The sequence below is a fragment of the Chiloscyllium plagiosum genome, chromosome 20 (genome assembly GCF_004010195.1).
Source record: "Chiloscyllium plagiosum isolate BGI_BamShark_2017 chromosome 20, ASM401019v2, whole genome shotgun sequence".
NCBI lineage: Eukaryota > Metazoa > Chordata > Chondrichthyes > Orectolobiformes > Hemiscylliidae > Chiloscyllium > Chiloscyllium plagiosum.
In genome coordinates, this window is record NC_057729.1 from 56,835,612 (window position 1) to 56,850,070 (window position 14,459).

The window sequence follows — 14,459 nt, forward strand, 5'->3', positions numbered from 1 at the left end:
AGGAAATGGTGGCCTGGACAGCGACAGCCACACCTTGGGAATATTATTTTCTAAACCAGCGAAAGCAACTTAACCCACTTTTTTCCCCGCCCTCAGTGGATCCTTACTCAGGGGTGGTGTTGTTTAATAACAAACAGCTAATATTAATAATTGCAGTGAGCCAGGGTGGATATGAAATGCCCAATGGCTTCTTTCTGTGGTGCATCTTTTCTAATGTGGGAGAGGGACAATACCATGGAATTCAATGGATGGTTGACAAATGGCTGACAAATTAAAAAAAAAGATTTTTAAACACTTGTTCTGACATGTTATAACACAGAGCAAGTTGACCTTGAACACAGACCTCTGGTCCACAGATAAGAAAACTTTCACTGTGTCACAAAAGCTCTTGGCTGTCCAATCCATTACTGCCGATTTTAATTAGCCAATTAGTCCCACTCTTCTCACTACTTTTCCACAGACCTGTAACTTTTTTTCCTTTTAAGTACTCTTTCCTTTGGAAGTTTACTTTTAGAATCTACTTTTGACCACCCTTGTAGGCAGCACACTCCAAATCACAATTCACTACATGAAAACATTCCACCTCATCTCCACCTCTGGTCCTTTTAACCATTTAATTTAAATCTCTGTCCTCTCTTTCCCAACCCTCCTGCTGCAGTTTCTCCCTACTTTACAACAAATAAAATTAATTCTGAAAACATCTATTAAATGTGTCCTTAACATTCCCTGGACTGAGCTGAACAACCAGGATTCACAGTCTCTCCTCTGAACTGGATTTTGGATAAGATTCCCTGCACTCTCTCCAATGTCTTGACATCCCTGACACGCTTCAGTTCTGATCTAAATGCCTTTTACTAGATTTAGGTGGTTGTTAAATATTCCCGATAATTGTTTGAAAAGGTGTAGATAATATATTCACATTAGTCAAAAAGAATTAGAGCTGAAGCAGGCCATGTAGTCCTCCAGCCTGCTCCACCAGTCAATACAGCAGAGCTGATCAACCGTGCCAACTCCAGCTTCCTGAATTTTCTATGTTTTCCTTAGTATCTGAAAATCTACTCACCTCTACCTTGAATGTACTCAATGAGTCTACTGTCAGAGCTTACTGATTCTCATTGGGTGTCATACGTACTGGGTGTTCCTGTCTGGCCATGACTACACCAGAGGATCAGGGAACAATCATATAATTTGCATGAACGTGTCATGATAGGACCATAACTGGGAAAATTAAACCCTATCCTGCCCATGCTGAGCTTGGAAAACTAGCATAAATGTCGAGAGCCAGGACACTCTGTTTCAGTGCAGAAGCGACCTCAAAGATAGTGACTCTTATAGTGACTGGTGGCCACATTTGAAAAGGACTTAATTAGTTGGAAAATATTTTGAGTCGTCCCATGAAAAGAAATACACAAATACACATATTTCTTTTGAACCACAAATATGAAAGCACAGTAGTCGAAGAGTGTGGTTGACTCTGATCTTCAGCAGCTGCAGTCCTCACTTTCTCTTAGATGATAGCACAGTAGTTATATTACTGGGCTAGTAATCCTGAGCCTTGGACTGATGGTCTGGAAATAGGAGTTCATATCTCAGCATGGCTGCCAGGGAATTTGAACTCAGCTATTCAAAAGTGAGGTAAGACTAACTACGCTTGACATTAGAACCACATTTGACAAGTATGGAATCTAGGGTCCTAAGTAAAATTGGAGTCAGCTCTAAAGTTTCCAACAGGAATCAGAGGGAAGTCTCTCCACTGGTTGAATTCATACCTGGTGCAAAGGAAGATGGGCAAAGGAAGATGGTTGTGATTGTTGGAAGTCAGTGTTACAATACAGTGGTGAACCCTTCTGTACATTAATCCAAACACCCAGAAAAGCTCACGTCGCCTCATAATTTGTTAAAGTATGAGTGACGAGAACCCTCCGGGCTTGCTGGGATAGCAGACATTAATTATGGAGCACATTCCTTTGGACTTTTTCACAAACATGGTGCACCACACAACAGACAATTTTTATAAGACATGACAGCCCTACTTGAGTTATTTGGATATAGATTTATCAGTTATCTTAACTAGGGCATTTGTTTAACCAGGATGATTAGATTTGTCAAGCCCTGGGCCCTGAAGGGTGTCTCCCGAGTTAATATGGGTATGTATACAATGCTCCCGTTCCTATGTTTGGGAGCCTTGCGCCGAGCATAGCTGTTCTGTATTTTGTGGGGTTTTTTGGCTTTTCTTTTTTTTTGGTGTTGCTTTGCACAGTCTTAGGGTTTGCTTTGTATTATAGAGTAGGTTAGTAGTTAGTAGATAGTAGTTGTATTGTAATTTGTGTTTTTTTTCTTTATATTGATATTTGTGATTGATCATTTTTTTCAATAATTTTATATGTTTGAAAAGTTAAAAAAAATTGCTAATAAATATATTTACAAAAATAAATGAGTGACAGAGAACTCCCAACTTCCGCTACTTAAAGAAAATAATATCAATTTATTCCTTTGCTCTAAAAGTGAACATTAACCAACTATTTACAACTCTAAACCTCCTTTCTCTTAAACGCTTGTTATCTGCCTCCAACTCAGTAACAATATACTGTTCTCATAAAAACCTGTATTAAAATTATATGAACTTAATTTCAAAATCACATAGTAGCTGTCTCCTCAGTTGTCCTCCTTTTAGATTAGATTAGATTACTTACAGTGTGGAAACAGGCCCTTTGGCTCAACAAGTCCACACCGACCCTCCGAAAAGCAACCCACCCAGACCCATTCCCCTATATTTACCCCTTCACCTAACACTATGGGCAATTTAGCATGGCCAATTCACCTAACCTGCACATTTTTGGACTGTGGGAGGAAACTGGAGCACCCAGAGGAAACTCACGCAGACACTGGGAGAATGTGCAAACTCCACACAGACCATTGCCTGAGGCGGGAACTGAACCCGGGTCTCTGGCGCTGTGAGGCAGCAATGCTAACCACTGTGCCATCGTGCTCCTTCTTTCAGCTGAAGATCTCCCTGGGTCATCCTCTGTCTTTACTGCAAAGATGTTTCATATAAGAAAGGTACTTTTGATAGAGTGAAGATTGAATGGCAGTTTTTCTTGATGGCAGTTTGCTCTCTGTCTAACTTTCAAAATGTCTGCTTCTTTATACCCAAACATCGGATCAGCCTATTGGTTCACGGTTGGCAAAAACAATAAATTCAAACTTGATTGGGTTTTAGTATCCTGGGGCATAATTTAAACTGATTAGTTAGCTTCAAATGGTTGTCAAAACAACTCAGATATCCATTTTCACAGCCAAATGTTAGATATTTTCAATTTTACAGTACATTCTGGGACTGCTAGCTAGTCATATGACAGGTTCTTGTAAGCTTTCAGTGCAAAACAGCATTCACTCTCTCTTAAAGGTACACATTCAGACCACATTTGACAAGTATGGAATCTAGGATCCTAAGCAAAACTAGAGTTGGCTCCAATGTTTCCAATAGGAATCTGAAGCAAGTCTCTCTGCTGGTTGAAGTCATACCTAGTGCAAAGGAAGATGGTTGTGATTGTTGGAGATCAGTCATCTCAGCTCCATGAGTTCCTCAGGGTAGTTTCCTAGACCAGCCATCTTCAGCTGCTTTATCAATGTCCTTGCCTCTACCGTAAGGTCAGAAATGGATATGTTCATTAATGGTTACACAATGTTCAGCAACCATCCACAACATTTTGGATAAGGAAATACTATGGTCAATATTCAAATATGATGATATTTGACAGTATAATAAATAATAATATCCCAGCTTGGCTGACAACTGACAAGTAACATTTGTGCCACATGCCTGCCAGGAAATGACCATTGTCAACAAGAGAGAATCTAAGAATTGCCCCTTGACATTCAATGGTGTTACCCCCACTATCAACATCTTTAGGGTTACCATTGACCAGAAACTCAACCGGACTCACTATATAAATGTAGTGGCTCCAAGAACAGGTCAGGTGCTAGGAATTCTGCAGTGAGCAACTCACCTCCTGACTCCCCAAAGCCTGTCCACAATTCGCAAGGCCACCACTGACACAGCGTGTACTATCTACAAGATACACTGCAGAAATTCACCAAAGCTCCTTAGACAGCACCTTCCTAACCCATAATATGACAATGAGACTAAAAAACTGTCAATGGTGGAAATCTGAAACAAAAATGGAGAAATTCAGCAGATTTGCCAGCATCTTTTGAGAGAAAGCAGAGTCAACATTTCAGATCCAGTGACCCTTCTTTAGAACAGACCCATGACCACTCCCATCTAGAAGGTCAAAGACAGCAGGTACATAGAAATGCTACTATCTGCAAGCTCCCCTCCACGCTACTTGCTGTTCTTACCTGAAATTATATCACTGTTCCTTCATTGACACTGGGTCAAAATCTGAAACTTTCTCACAAGCAGCACTGTGAGTGTACTGACACCAAACAGACAACAGCAATTCAAGAAGGTAGCTAACCAACACCTTCTCAAGGCAACAAGGGATGAACAGCCATTGATACCCATTTCCCATGAATAATCTTTAAAAATCCAACAACTTCACAAACACACAGTGAGGCCGTTAGCAAGCAGTGCAATTTCTTCAAATTTGCAGTGATCTGTAATTCACAGGGTAACTCTCTCTAACTTCGAGATGTTGGACAATTTGTTCATTATTAATGGCAAGTCTCATTAAACTGCTACTATCCTGGCAGCAAATTTTGGTGAAGATGTGGTCCCTTTAAGGTTGGATATGACACTGCTATATTTCTGGACATGATTTCAACAGGTTCAAAACCGTTTACGTGGAACAAATGAAGTACATGACTCACAGGAACATCAGTGCTTGTAATCTTCTGTTGTGGATGAGTGATACATAGCACAGGAGATTGCACACATACAGCATCCACACAAAAATATCACACGGGTCACTCTGCAGTAACTTTCCTGTCTATTATGCTTCATTGCCTCATCATAGAGCTATTTCCATTGAGGATCCTGTACATGCTGTCAACACAATTTGCCATGAACACTGTCTATTCTGAAAGAACTGCTTTATCACTCTTGTAGGCACCAATTAGTTTCTCATAGCCTTCCTGCCTCCCAAAGGCATATGTTCACAGGAGGTAGGTGTCACTGGCTGGGATAGCAGTCATTGCTGATCCCTATTTGTGCCTGGGTGGCTTGGTTGGCCATTTCAGAGAACAGTAAGAGCCAATCACGTTGCTGTGAGAATCACAACAGGCTGACTAAGGATGTCAGATTTCCTTCCCAGTGAACAATTGACAGTGTTTACGTGGTCACCATTGAACTAGCTTTTAATTCAATATTATTTCCTGATTGAGTTCATTCTTCACCATCTGCCATGATGGGATTCAAACCCATGTTCCCAGATCATTGGGGATTACTAATCCATGGCATTACCACTATACCGAAACGTTCCCCAAGTCCAACTGCAACATGGAACTAATATGAAAACAGAAAAGTCTTGGGGCTGAATCTTAAATTTTTTTTGCTAAGTTCAAGTTGCATTGAGATTCTTAAAGGATTTTCACCATGAGGCCTTCTTACTGAGTTTTCTTACTGCTTCTTACCAAACCTGTTTCATTAATTCCCTACCCCGCACCTACAGTACTCTCATGTCTGATTCTGGTCACATCTTACCATGTGCTTTTTCCCAGAACAACTCATTATGCCAGGTTATTTTAGAACTCACTTATGACACCATGATCCTAGTAAATACCTGGACAAACACCATCAATCTGGAGCTGCCTGATATGGTGTCCTGACATTTGCCACAGATGTAGCAGATGGGGGAAATCAGCAACTCTTCGTGTGGGCAAGATCCTGGTTCTGCTGACAGAGTGGTGCACTGATAGAGTGTCCCTCTCACTCTATCTCTGCTTCTATACCCATCTCCCACTGAGGCTCTTGTTTTACCACTCTCACTTTTGTTGTCACCCATCTCAATTCCTGGCACCGCTAGCCCTGCATGCCCTCTGTGCTTCCTACTCACTCAGTAGGGAATCCTCCCTACCTGCACCAACAGTACCAGGTGGAATACAGCACACAATCAGGCAAAAAGATTCAAGAAAGGTTAGTGGTCTGCCCAACGTTCAGCTCCTCACTCCTCATTTGAACAGCATTCTGACAGTAACTTTCTCAGTCACTGACTGGCTATTTTTCACCCCTGGACTAGTACCAGAGGCTGCCCTTGACTTATTGTGCCCGGATCCCTGAGCGAGGTTTATCCCCCATGATTTGACTGAGAACTGCTAACAACCATGATGTGGCTGAGGTAAATGGTATGGCAAGACTGAAGTTATATCAGCTTTGTATCTCTGGCTGAGGAGGCAAAATGCAAAAAGGCAGAGCAAGACAATGCTGGCCAAGGATGCTGTAAGCATCCAGGCAGGCTCCAAGAGATTGAACACTGTGAGAGCGAGTGAAGAGACCAAAGATACTGCATGGCCCAGTCCATGAGCTGGGTGTGTGTCCCTGAGAACATTGTTTCCTTGCTGCAGCATTACAATGGTAACAATTACAATTGCAACCTTAGCTCCTGCACTGAGGTGTAGAGGCATGCTATAAGTGGATCATGAGAGTGTGCCATGAGGGTTCTTCGAGGTTGGCATATATTGGATGCAGTGTCCATGGGCATGGAATGTGTGAGGCTGGTGCTCATAGAGTGTGCCCTGAGATGTCAGCCCCACAACAGTAAAAGGGTCCCCTTGTTCTCACCTACCATCGCAGCAGCATCCACATGATTAATCGTCACTTCCGATACCTCCAGCTGGATGCCATCACCAGTTGTTTGGAGCAAGTGGCGGGCAGAATCCGGCTACACCCCTGGTTTCCATGTCACTTTTCCTTGATATCAATAGCCTGTTTAGTGAGTTTGGAAAGATTGAAAGCTGATTTATAAGGTGCATTGGGCCACCAGCAAGGCATTTCACAAACAATAATTCCCCTTAATTGGCAATTTGCTGCCGCCTGGTGAGAAACTCTCCATGCTACAGTGTAATAAAACAGAAAAGGTGGAGCAAGACAGTGCCAATGTTAAGAACATCCTTACCAGGTTTCCTGTCTAATTCTGCCACACATCTCACCATAGCCCATGTTGCTCAAACCCCTGAGAAGATTCCAAAGTAGAAAACGTTTAACAGATCAGGCATCTCCTGTGGTGAGAGAATTGAGCCTGGATAATTTGAATTTTTTCTCTTGGATTTTATAACCTATTGACACCACTGTGGCTGACAGGGCCCTCAGCCATGTCCAACCCATCTCTTGCACTTTAGGCTTCACCCCCTCAGAGGTGAAAGGGTCCCCCTTATTCCCGTTACCATCCCAACAGTATCCACATTAGCCACCTTTTCCGCCACCTTTAGCCAGATGCCACCACCAAACACATATTCCTCTCCCCTCTCGTCAGCCTTTCACAGGGACTGTTTCCTCAAGGATACCTTGATCCACTCCCAACACCTCCCCACATCCCCAAAGCATCTTCCCATGCCATCACAGAAGGTATAACACCTGCCCATTTACTTTGTCCCCAAAGGCCCCAGACACACCTTCCAGTTGAAGTAGCGGTTTACCTGCACTTACTCAATCTAGTTTACTGCGTTCTATGCTCACATTGTGGTCTCCTCTAATTGGAGAGATGAAACACAGACAGGGTGACCCCTTTGCAGAACACCTAGGTTCTATCCTTAAAAATGACCCCAAGCTTTCAGTTGCCTGCCACTTCAATGCACCATCGTGTTCCCTGGCCAACATCTCTGTCTCAGGCTTGCTGCAGCTCCAGCAAAACTCAGCAAAAGCTGGAAGAACAGTGTCTCATTTTCTGTTTGGGAACCATGCAGCCTTCTGGATTCAATATTAAATTCAATAATTTTAGGATCTGACCACCTCCCCTCAGTCCTTACCCCAACCTCCACGCATCAGGTCTTGTCATCACATGGGTTTCTGCCACAAACAACCCATTATCATCCATTAATAATCACCATTAGCTGCTATTTATTCTCCCATTCCTTGTCTGCCCAACTGTTTTTCTCTCTCAATGGCTCCATCTCTATCTATTGTTTACTCCTCCCCCACCCTGACTCCATCTTTAGCATATATACCAAACTTTTCCTAGCTACAATTAATTTTGAAGAAGGGTCACTGGATCTGAAATGTTAACTCTTTTTCCTCTCCATAGATGCTGCCAGACCTGCTGTGTTTTTTCAGTAATTTCTGTTTTTGTCAGAGCTCTTAAAAAAAATGTCTGACATAAACCAATTAGCTAGAGGGTCAACAGCATCTCTCCAAATTAATGCTTCAAGGTCAATGGATCACGTCCTTCCCTGCTGTGTTTGTCAATTGAAATATAATTCTTAGGCACAGGGGAAAGTGCATTGGGAGCCAAATGGGCTTCTAGGATATTCATTCACATTGTTGATGAGAATCTTGAAGCTGTATCGTACAGAATTACACTATTTACTCATTGAGTCTGTATCACTTTCTCCCCCATACAATGGCAATTTTTCCTGCATTGTGTACTGTCCAGTTCCCTTCTGAAAGCTATAAAGCTGTAGCCAACAACTCATCAGGCTGTGTATCCAAATCCAAGCCACTTCTACCATTGAGATATATTTTCCCTCATTTGCCTATGGTTCTTTTGTAATCATTTTAAGTTCTGATAAATTGAGTTTGCTAAATTATTTATCTTAGTGAAAACTTAACAAATTAGCACAATTGTTCATCATTACTCTGAGGCTTTATAGATGACTTTGGAGGGTAGTTACTTGTTAACCACACTCATCTGGGCTGGAGTCACATATCAACTGGGCGAGAATAGTGATCCAAACACATTCATGAACCAGATGAGCTTTTAAAAGACAATCCAACAACCTCATAGACACTTAGAGTCATAGAGATGTACAGCACGGAAACAGACCCTTCGGTCCATGCCGACCAGATATCCCAACCCAATCTAGTTCCACCTGCCAGCACTTGGCCCATATCCTTCAAAACCCTTCCTATTCATATACCCATCCAAATGCCTCTTAAATGTTGCAATTGTACCAACCTCTACCACTTCCTCTGGCAGCTCATTCTATGCACGTACCACCCTCTGTGGAAAAAGTTGCCCCTTAGGTCTCTTTTATATCTTTCCCCTCTCACCCTAAACCTATGCCCTCTAGTTCTGGACTCCCCTACCCCAGGGAAAAGACTTTGTCTACTTCCCTTTCCATGCCCCTCATAATTTTGTAAACCTTTATAAGGTCACCCCTCAGCCTCCGACGCTCCAGGGAAAACAGCCCCAGCCTGTTCAGCCTCTCCCTATAGCTCAAATCCTCCAACCCTGGCAACATCCTTGTAAATCTTTATTCTCATGGCATATGAACTCATATTCTTTGGATCATTAGTTTAAGGCTCAGGATTGCTGGTCTGGTAATATAACCACAAAGTTGCCATACCATATTAACCCTGTATTCTTCCTTCCACTGTTGCAGCATTGTTTTGCCCCAGATAATATTGCTTTCGTCTTGAGAGAGACTCCGCTGGATGTGAGTTAGTTGGATCAGATAGACTGCACTAATCCTGTCTCTGTCCACCTGTCACTTTAATATAGAATGTAGCTTGACATAATTTTGCAGAGACTGGAGCACAGCCAAGTCCTCAGAGTGAAAGCCTATCTGTGATGGGTACATTTCCATGGCTCAGACTGAGCCAGGAGCTTGTCCTGAAACTGAAATACCGCTCATGCTTTAAATACCTTCCAATCAACGTTCTATATAAAGCAGCTGAAATCAATCTCATCCAGTGCTGAGTTAAAGCTCAACAAGGCTGAACACATACTTCCTCGCTCTGTGAGCTGCTCACGCCACAATGAATACCGAAACCAGGTCTCCAAGACCAGCCAGTAAAGCCATCAAGAAATTCAGGTGCGTCTCCCTGGTGAACAGTTTGGCCAAAAACTGGCAGAAATGGGCAAATGAGCATTCGCTAAGACAGAAATCAGAGCCTCAAGGCTGGCTCCCTGAAGGTTTTAAAGATGATGACCCTGTCAAGGAAAACAGAAGCTGGATCACCAAGCAGGAAAGGCCAGCAAAGGTTCTCCAAATTAAACCCGAAAGCACCCGGCCTGGCAGAAATGTGAATTCTAGCAAGGAGCTGAGTGGATCTCAAGGAACAGAACTGAGCATCAGAACTATTCCAGTCACTAAAACAGTAAATAACAGATCCAAGTCAGGGAGTAACGAGCTGGTGAGTTTCATGGCTGACCGTTTCAATCAGACAGAACCAGATGTGGCACCAAAACCATTTTTGGCCAACAGGTCACCGACAAGGAGGCGTTTGTGTCACAAGAAGGCATCGGAGATCTCACAAACTTGGGAGAAGTGGGAGAAGGAAGAGAAAGGCAGCGTGACTGGCGAAGACAGGAGCAGTGGAGGAGAGAAAAGGAAGGAGAAAGAACCTAAAAAGAAGGATGATGCAGCTGACAGAGGGAAAAGGAAGAGATCAGTCCCAAATTCCCAAGTGCGCACGATGGAAGACCTGAAGAAGGCCTGGCTGAGATGGGCCGAGGATCACATTGAGAGGCAAAAGACAAACCCTTTCAGTGATGAGTTTGACTACGATTATGCCAAAAACCTCCGATTGAAGAAGGGAGATCAGGGCTATGGACAGCCAAAGGAGGGAAGCAAGACGGCAGAGAGAGGCCAGCGAGCTCAGGAACACGTGTACAAGGAAATGCAGGAGATGTGCTTCATTATCAGGACCATGGGGATACTGGGAGTGGATGGGAAAACCAGGGTTACCTTTGGCAATCTGTTTGACAGATATGTTACTGTCTCAGATAAAGTCGTTGGGATTTTGATGAGGGCCAGGAAGCATGGACTGCTAGACTTTCAGGGCGAAATGTTATGGAAGGGAGAGCACGATGATGTCGTTATTACACTTAATGAATGATGTTTCGAGTTTTAGAATCAAATACATTGCATCTGTCACAAAATGAAACACAAGGTTTGGTTCTTAAAAAAAATTCTTTCAAAATGAAAGCACATTATATCTCCTTGGAATAGGTGGATTGGATTTGAGGATCCAAATGAGGAGACTGTTTTATATTTCCTTTCAGTAATCTTAATTTTTGATTTCTTATGTCAGTTGATTTGATCAAAATAAAAATGAATTATGTTGAAGATTTGAATTGATTGTCCACCAAATCTGAAAAAAATTGATTATTTGTAAAAAGCCAAGGAAGTTTTCAGATAAATATTGAAGGAAAAGTTCAGGGAGGGTCTTGCAGAGCTAGAGACCAATGCAGCTTAATGCACAGTGCTCTAGCTCAAATGGTTAATATTGAGCTGAAAAGGATAGGATTTCAGGATGTTTATAGCACTGGGGGAGGTTGTATAGATAGAGTGGGGCAATATTCTAGAAGGATTTGCAAAAAGTACAAAATATTACCCCCCTCCTGACACAAAAGCAGAGTCATGCCTTCAGGGGTGATGGTGACGCAGTAATGTCACTGGAGCAATAACCCATAGACATAGATTAATGTTCTTGGAGCATTAATGAGCAAAATGACAATTAGTGGAATTTAAATTCAATTCTAGATGAGATACTCTCTTGGATGACGCTCATGAAATGATCCTTGTTGGAAAAGAAAACAATCCGGTTCACTAATATCCTGTAGGAAGGGAACTTAGTGTCTTCCATGTCTAAATGAGAGGCCTGGCCTTCATGTGATGCCAGATCCACAATGTAGTTCACTCTTAACTGCCCTCTGAAATGATCTAGAGCCACTAAGATCATCTGCTGGCCTTTCCAGTGATGCCCAGATCCTGTGAAAGACTAAATCATTAAAATGCTTTGGTACATGATTGCAAAACTGGGGAAAACTTGCTTTTATATAGATCAAATATAGAAGTGGGCCTAAAACCAGTAAGTACATCTGCTCAGTGAGATGGATTAGTGTTTTCTCATGTTACTATCTGCTTCTCAGCTCATAGTTTATGCATGTGGGTGTCAGGACAAGAAGGACCGTTGAATTATTTTTACTGCCCTCTCGCCTGTATGTGTTTTGGGTAATTTATAATTCTATTTTCTCATTTTTCTCAGATGATGGTGTGTTTCACTAAATCCTGTTTGTGAAGTCCAATTTAAAATGACTCGCTGGAAATTCTCGAGGATTAAATAAGGGTTTATTCCTGTTTCAAAACCCAGGCAATGGCTTGTGACACTCATTCAGTCACACATGCAGCCAAGAGCGAAAGAGAAGAGAAAGGAAAAATGTTAAAAATTACAATCATTCCACAGAAATGTCAGGCAATAACCATCTCCAACAAGAGAGAACCTAACCATTGTGCCTTGATATTCAATGGTGTTACCATCACTGAATTTCCCTATCAACATACATTGATCTGAACCAGTTATATAAATATAGTGACTATAAGAGCAGTCTTAGACTGTGAATCCCACAGACAATAATTCATCCCTAACTTCACAAAGCCTGTTCACCATCCACAAGGTACAATTTAGGAATATGATGGAATACTCCCCACATCTCAAGGGCAACTTGGGACAGGCAATAAATGCTGGCCAGCAAGCAATACTCATGGTCCCACAAATGAATAAAAATAACATTGCCTGGATGACTGCAGATCCAATAACACTCAAGAAGCTTAATACTATCCAGGACAAAACTCACTTGATTGGCACCACACTCACTCCCTCCATCACTGACACTGAGTAACAGTACTGTGTACTATCTATGAGATGCAATACAGAAATTCCTTCAAAATAACATGGATTACACACAACATATATTCTCTCAAAAGGGAAAGGTAGGACAAACAACTCCAAAGCTCCCTAGATGACAATGTAGAGAGAAGGTAAGTTGAAGAAAGAGGTGTGTTTACAACATGTGGCAGGGAGAAAATAAAATTGAGAACCAAGCTGAATACGGAAGGTTCAGAGGTGATGTGAAAAGGCAAATAAGAGAAGCAAAGAAGGATTATGAAAAAAGACTAGCAAATAGGTAAATCCCTAAGTTTTTTATAAGTACATCAATCGTACAAGAATGTTAAAAGGATTTGGGACAATGAGGACCAAAAAGGTGATTCATACATGGAGACAGGAGGCATAGCTGGGTTGTTAAATGAATACTTGAATCTGTCTTTACCCAAGAGGCAGATGCTGCCCACATTGTTGTGACAGAGAAGAGCTTAAAATTGATTTTTTTAGTTTCAAAAATACACTTTATTTATAAAAAAATTTTTATATACACACATAATCACTAAAGCAGTTTGGTTTTGTACAGTCCTTGCATAGGAAGGAAGGAAGGAAGACAAACAAACAAACATTAGAAATTGGCTTTCATGACAGTTCTAAAAAAGAGCATAATGCAAGATACTATTCACATATACTTGAGGCATTGGGAAGGTCCAATAACTGAACAGTCTCCCATTGTACTTTGGCTAAAATCTCTTAGACGGTAGTCTTTCCCCACTGTACCTTGGCAGCAAGTGCCCCAAGCTTTACTGCATCCCTCAGCACATTTTCCTGGATCTTGCGATGTGCCAGTCTGCCACATTCAAAGTCAACTCCTTGCACTGGAAGACCAACAGGTTTCAGGCAGACCAAAGAGCACCTTTCACTAAGTTGATGATCCTCCAAGTGGGCAGTCGATGTTTGTCTCAGTATGTGTCCCTAGGAACAGGCTGTACAGCACAGATTCCTGTGTCATGGAGCTGCTCGGAACGAACCTCAACAAAAACCACAGCATCTCTCTCCAGACCTATCTAGCAAAGGCATATTCTAGCAAGAGATGTGGGCATTCTCTATCACCGCCCCCACCAAAAGCAGCGTGTAGTGGCACAGGATTTCACAGGTCATGCCCTTCTCACCATCAGCCAAGTAATGTCTTGGTGCTTGTTGGCAAGTTCTGCCAGGAGGCATTCTACAAATGACCTTGATAGTCTGCTCAGGAAACCACCTGACAGGATCCACCCTCTCCTTTTCCCACATGGTCTCAAAGTCACTACATACTGACCGCTTCCTGATGGTCTTGTGGTCAAAGATGTTTTTCTTTGCAAATTTCTCCACAAAGTACAGGTGATACAGAATAATCCAACTACTTGGAGCATTCTACAGTGCCAAGGCCACTCCCAACCTTAACACCAGGGACAGGTAGAACCTCAGTATCATTTTTGACATTTGGTACCGAGGAGAAAGTGAGGACTGCAGATGCTGGAGATCAGAGCTGAAAAATGTGTTGCTGGAAAAGCACAGCAGGTCAGGCAGCATCCAAGGAGCAGGAGAATCGACGTTTTGGGCATGAGCCCTTTTTCAGTTACCGAGGGTCTACCAAGATTGATGCAGCCACACACAAAGGTGACCACCAGGATGAGAGCAGTGTTGGCTACGCCGAGCTTTGCACATGGTGCCCTTGCAGATCCAGTCCATCCTA

At 42.4% G+C, this 14,459-nt stretch overlaps 1 protein-coding gene across 1 annotated transcript; it reads left to right on the forward strand.

Annotated features, from left to right (window-relative positions):
- The first annotated feature begins 9,624 nt into the window (after nucleotides 1-9,624).
- Nucleotides 9,625-11,189, forward strand: abraa (actin binding Rho activating protein a). Its single transcript, XM_043710889.1, has one exon. It carries the CDS (start codon nucleotides 9,875-9,877, stop codon nucleotides 10,955-10,957), a length of 1,083 nt encoding a protein of 360 aa, XP_043566824.1. The 5' UTR covers nucleotides 9,625-9,874; the 3' UTR covers nucleotides 10,958-11,189.
- The last annotated feature ends 3,270 nt before the right edge of the window (nucleotides 11,190-14,459 follow it).